The following is a 6,514-nucleotide window of genomic DNA, read 5'->3' as shown; positions in this document are numbered from 1 at the left end:
AATTGAAGAGATTGTACTTACTAAGTTGCTGGGAAGAAAAGAAGAGGGAGGCAGAGGATAGATTACATTGACAATCTGAACGGATGGATTGGTGGAGGAGGAACAGGAATCGAGCTATTGAGAAGATCTGAGGACAGATATGGTTGGAGGGACATGATCGCCGATGTCTGCAACAGGCCTGGCACTTGATGATGAATAGGATTCAATAGTCTGATGTCACATTCGCCCAGCAACGAGCAGCTTGGTTCTAAACAAGGAAATCGGTTCTTTGTATTCTTCATGCTGTCATGTGATCAGAATGTATAAACGTTAAAACATGATCAGATTTATAATGTTTTTCTCCTCTGGATACACTTTTTTTTGCTTGTCGGAGAAGTATTTCATAAGGGCGTCCGTCATTGTTCCGATAATTTAGAACCAGTTACTAAGTTACTATGCGTCCTTACGAAAGTAGTGACGTCGCAACTGTTGAAACCGAGTATGATTTGTCAACCAATCAAGGGATAGAATTTGTTGGATCACGCATTCACGCAATAATTAACTTTCCAAAGAGATCAACGATAAAAGTCCACAACTGTGATTTTGAAACCATTTATTTCACTCATTTATTTACTGTTCTTGTTCGTGACAACATGCTTGGATCATGATGTCTAACTAGTAAGCTTTTGGAGTTGGGACAGAGCACTGAAATAGAAAGAAAATCATTGACTACTATCATGAAAACTATTAAAACAAATAATAAAATAAAATACAATTCCCTTTATTCGACCCATAGGGGGAATTTGTCTCGAGGGTCTATTCCAAGGGAATCATGGCCTGACACTGACCGACAAATGAAGTCAAAAGACAAGTCTTTGACCATAAAGAAAACAAATCGTGAGTTGTATTCAACAGTTCAACCAATGGGATCACTTGTCTACTTGATCTTTACTAAAGGCAACTCACTAGACAGTCCGCAAGCCTAAGAATGACGTCAAAATATGGGTCTTAGTGGCTTTTAGTGTCAGGCTATAAGTTTGCGATGGCTACGAACAGACCCAGCTCCCCAATCACTGCTAGGTGGTCAGGGAGGTCAGAATAAAAAAAAAAAATTTCGACATCATCCACGATTGATATTGGTTCTTCTGCGTGTGTAGTGAGTGCTCTACCCACTGAGCCATGCATAGCGATCTCCTTAAGTACTAAATTTAAGTATTAAATTGTCTGGATAGAACGACTTACGCCTCGCACAGCGGTTTTGAAACAACGCTGGCTACAGGAGCAGCAGATCCTAGAATGGCCACAGCAGCTTTCATGACGGCCCTCTCGCAGGCATTCACAGACTCCCCGGAGTGAATAAATGGGATCAGTTTGTTGACGGTGGCCTTGAAGTCGATTGCTGATGATGTTGTCAAAATAAATCAAAATCAATTAAAATAATAAAAAGAATTCCCTTTATTTATCCCATAGGGGAATTTTTTCTCTTGGGTCTATTCCAAGGGAAGACTGGAATAACCCAGGAGTCAGCCGCAATGCAGTGCCGCAGATTGAACTAGGGCTAGGTGACTTGCTCAAGGCCACACAGCGCGGCGGCGGGTGATCGGCACCTTGCGGGTTCGAAGCAAAGACCGTACCGTTGAGTCACGCTGTTCCTTGATAGATAAGAATACGATAGAATGAAGGATGAAGAGGACAGGCCTGAAGAAACCTCGAGAAAATCAAACTTAAAATTAAGCTTTTATATAGTGCAATATAAAAACGTGCTCAAAGTGTTGTATAAACTGTCACTAGCCAACATTTAACATGTAAGACGAGACATGACGCCTGTTAGGCGATATTGCACTTTATTCGGACAGAGACAACGCTGTTAACGGTCAGGTACTCATTTTACACCTGAGTACAGTGAGAGAATGTGAGAAAAGAGCCTTTTCCAAGAAAACTCAACTATGCGCCGCTCAGACCAGTACTCGAACCCAACACCTTCGGGCCCAATGGCGAGTATTATGTCACTAGACCACATAGCCGCATAGATTCATGAATAAGAACTGAAAGAGGACGGCCTGACCTGGAACAACATCGGTGTCCATGCAGCCGGGGGACAGAAAATGGAGTCTTTGGTAGATGCCTTATGCATTCAATGCAATGAAAGTAAATAAAAACAAAAGAGAATAAAACACAATAAAATAACAATATTGTAAGACCACCTCGACGACCACCACTACCACAACAACAACAACAAAAACTACGTACAACAACAACAACAACAACAACAACTACTACTACTACTACTACTACTACTACTACTACTACTACTACTACTACTACTACTACTACTACTTTACTACTACTACTACTACTACTACTACTACATCACTACTATTACCAATACTACTACTGCTACCACCATCACCACCACCGCCACCACCACCACCACACTACTACTACTACTACTACTACTACGACGACTACTACTACTACTACTACTACTACTACTACTACTACTACTACTACTACTACTACTACTACACCTCCACCACCTTTATACTCACAGCCGTGTGTAGCTTTCTTGAAGTGTTCCATTGCTTTCTTAAAGGTTTTAGAGAAGAAATCCCCGACTTTTTTGGCGGCCTTTTGGAGGACATGTCCAAGCTTCTTAAAGATACTTCCGATGAACCTCTTTCTGGGGTGTCCTACCTCCATTGCTTCCGCCTCATCGATCAAATGGGCCATAGCTTTCAAAATCCGGGCTTTGCGCAAGGCATCGTCGACGTCTATAATTTCAAAATCGTCTTCATCGCCGTCGATAAGTTCATTCATGTATTCTTGAACTTCAGGGGATGAGAGTTCCAATTCCAGTTCCTGTCTGTAGGCATCAGAGAGGCTCAACGCCAGTAGTAAGACTAGGGTGGCTACAATCTTCATGGTTGTTGGTTTGTATCTTTTCTTTCAAAAATTAGATATTAGTACAACGTGTCATCTTGGGTATTTGGGCTTTATTTTTAAGTATTTAAGGGCTTTACGGCGCTTGCAACACATTAAGGTCATATTAGCGCAAGTAAAAAGGAAGAACATTGGATAGTAAAACATTCTAGATGTCCAATTGAAAGCACTTGAGGAAAAAGTAAGGCAAGGGGATTTGATTCTAGTAGGGAACAGGTGTAAATTCCAAGAGAATAGTATCAGTGTACTTATTTTGAGATTACCTTACCCAGACACCAGCAAAAGTCCCTACTAAGAGAAACACACTCAAATATTTACAAATCATATGTTAAGAATATAAAAATAACAGTACATAACAGAGAGATGATTTACAAGGGAAAAAATCTCCCAAAAACTAACTATATATTTGACTGTTTCCCTCTCAGCCAGGGCATCCGGCCAGGACCAGGACAAAACCAAGTAATCTCGTTCCAAGACAAAGACAGAAAGCATGTTGGAAAACAGATACAGGGAGGTAGAAGACACAGTAAGTGCCTCACTGCCCACTATGGGAGGCCAGGAACCCCACCCAGGTATTTGGAATTGATCGCCTTAAAACGGTATTTTGTCGAGTCCACATGATGCACGTCTTTTGTAGGTCTGATAACCGAACGTAATAATTATGAGGCTTGCTTTAACATTGTTAGAATGGACAATCTTTTGCGTTGGTTTGAGAATATTTCCATTGCAACAATGAGCCCACAGGCATTTGGATTACCAGACCTGCAAATATGGACCCATCATTCGGGTGAATCATGTGCCAGAAAAATGTTTTTATATCTTAAAATGACAAGAATTTGGAATTTAGATTTTTCTATGACAATTTAAGAAAATCTCAATAAATATAGAAGCTTTACTAAAGACTTATAACCCGAACCAATCCGACATAAAACATTTTTGAAGTGACAGAGCGGGGTTGGGCTGGGGTAAGGGGGGGGGGGGTGGTGGTGTTGACACTTCCAGTGCACAGAGACATTAATAACTTGCGCGGGTTGATGCGCAGCAAGTCTACTTTCGATTTTGATTTCAGTGAATAACCCAAACAGGCCCTGTTGTTGTTTACGATTTCGAAGTAAAGAGTGTTTATTGTTTACTTCATTCTTCATCAAATCTGATTTTTATTATAATATTGAGATAACAAACATTACAAGACATTATAATTTCAAACGTTTATTTTTAGGTAATTGCCAATCTACCTCATACATAAACATAGTATTTCCAACCAACAAATCAATACAAGAAAATGGGAAACAACCTTACACTTCACTGACATCACGAGGCATCTCGGTATTAATCAGTGAACCACGGAACTCTGCAAAGACTTGTCTTGAAACATTTGGCCAGAAAACTCGTCCTTCGAATATCGATCGATTTAACCCTCTCCTTACCACCTATCGTCACATTTATTACGATGAAACCATCACTTTTCTCATCCAGGTTTAATTTCTTTTAGCTATAGCTATTAAAACTTGACATTCTGTAATAGAGCCCGTATTGGCGAACAACATTATGTATAGAATGTTCTTATTGTTTTTCTGTTTGAATAAGAAATGTCTGTTTTTGTGTTGGGTGGGTGTGAAGTTTTTGGGAACATACTGAATATGGCTGAAGGAGAGGTAATGACTCATTGGCAAAACTTTCACATCAAGGACATAGAACACTTGTACAATGTAAGAGATTTTATTTATTCTCCACTATAATGAAAATAAGTGAAAGCAGCTAGGCTCTTTGCTCCGTACCCAATAAAATGTACCGAGTTCGAATACCCATCGCAATGTGTAGCCTTGAGAAAGTCACTTCACCCTAGCTCAGTTTGCGGCACTGCACTGCGGCTAACGCCTGAGTAATTCCAGTCTTCCCTTGGATTATATCCTAAAGACAAATTTCCCCGATGGTATGAATAAAGGACATTAAAAATATTCATTTAAACCCATGTTTCGCCGTTATGGCTTGGAGTGGGTAAAAATATGCAAATTTATTAAAAACATGTAGACACACACACAAACACACACATACACACACAAACACACAGACACACACAGACACACACACACACAAACACACAAACAATGGGCAAAAAATATTTGTTTTGTTTTGTTTTTGAGGGATTTAAGGCGCTTGCAACACATTAAGGTCATATCAGCGCCAGTAAAAAGGAAAATGGGAAGTAAAAAGTTCAAGAATAACAAGCAAGACAATTGATTCAAATAGGAAAGAGAAGTAGATTCCAAGAGCACTCTATCAGTGTACTTAGTTTGAGATCACATAAAAGTCTTATCCAGACGTAAGCACAGGTCCTCACTAAGTGGAATACACTCAAATGTTTACAAATTATCATGTACAACACAAAAAAATGCATAACAGAGAGATGGTGTACAAGACAAAAAATATCATCTCCCAAAACTATACATTTGACTGATTCCCTCTCAGCCAGGGTATCCGGCCAGGGCCAGGACGAAGCCAAGTAATCTCATTCCAAGACAAAGACAGAAAGCAAGTTGGAAAACAGATGTAGGGGGACAAAAGACACAATAAGTGCCTCCCTGCCCACTATGGGAGACCAGGAACCCCACTCAGAAAAACATCTTTCAAGGAATAGACGTAGTAAAACGTCCACTAGAATGAGGTGGGTTTGAATTGGTTTTAAAAGTAAAAATGATTCACATCGAAATTTTAATTTATTTTTTGTTTTAACACAACTCTAGTTTTATTATTAATACTAATCAAACTCATTATTTATTTGGAAAATATATTCCCATTATTTTGTTGTAGTAAACCTTTTAACCCTCTCCTTAGCACCTAGAGCAAAATCGTCACATTTGTTCCGACACAATATACATTTTGTGTTCTTCAGATTTATTTTGCACATCACAAAAGTGAAGAATGATCTTTGTTTAATCACTAAGAACATAATGTTGTTTTGTAGAGAGCTTGTTTGAGTTTAAAGAATCAATTTTTCTGCTGGGTAAGCCTGTCATTTTTGGAAAATACTGAAGATAGTCGGTAAGGAGAGAGTTAAACATGCAACATCCCTACAAACCCCGAGTAGGTACATGGAGGAGTCAGGGGACAGATCGTCGTGGAGGCATTTGATAGGAAACGTGCATACACGGCACAGGCCATGGATTAGTAAGTATGATATTTTGGTATATGACTATATTTTGACCACGACGTGGGGTCAAGGTGCTAAAAATAGCATTGCGAAGGTCCTCTTTTTGCCAAGCTTAAAGAGTCGTCCACAGACGTCAAAATGATCCCTCTTTCAATGGGTGAAAACAGGGTATAGTCTCTTTAAAGATTAATTTTATATACTTTAAGACTGTTTTTAATGAAACAAGTACGATTTTATGATAGAATAATAACTTAAAAGGTCAAAAATTGAAAAAAAAAAAGCATTTTGACTTTTTAGTCACGTTTGTTCGGCGACATCACATATATTATGTATTACAATATTCATTAACATACTAACATACTACTTGGCAAAAACTCTCAAACCTAGAACTTAAAGAAGACTACTCGAAGTCCCTGGTTTGAGAGTTTTGCCACGATGAGGGTC

At 39.1% G+C, this 6,514-nt stretch overlaps 1 protein-coding gene across 2 annotated transcripts in view; it reads right to left on the bottom strand.

The window, feature by feature from the left end:
• Positions 1 to 575: 575 nt before the first annotated feature.
• The window catches only part of LOC144956608 (uncharacterized), a 6,837-nt gene continuing 898 nt past the window's right edge, over positions 576 to 6,514 (bottom strand). The window contains exons 2-4 of one of the 2 annotated variants that reach the window (XM_078887222.1): positions 2,529 to 2,922; positions 1,222 to 1,378; positions 576 to 684 (exon numbers count right to left, since the gene is read on the bottom strand). In XM_078887222.1, coding sequence (XP_078743348.1) covers positions 651 to 684; positions 1,222 to 1,378; positions 2,529 to 2,901 — 564 coding nt within the window. In that variant the 5' untranslated portion in view covers positions 2,902 to 2,922 and the 3' untranslated portion in view covers positions 576 to 650. The remainder of the gene's footprint in view (positions 685 to 1,221; positions 1,379 to 2,528; positions 2,923 to 6,514) is intronic. The other variant, XM_078887223.1, reaches the window with a different exon arrangement.

The sequence above is a fragment of the Berghia stephanieae genome, chromosome 11 (genome assembly GCF_034508935.2).
Source record: "Berghia stephanieae isolate SIO BIC M18660-M18661 chromosome 11, UCSD_Bste_1.3, whole genome shotgun sequence".
Lineage (NCBI taxonomy): Eukaryota > Metazoa > Mollusca > Gastropoda > Nudibranchia > Aeolidiidae > Berghia > Berghia stephanieae.
Note: the sequence above shows the minus strand (reverse complement) of the source record. Positions and strands in the feature narration are given on the sequence as shown.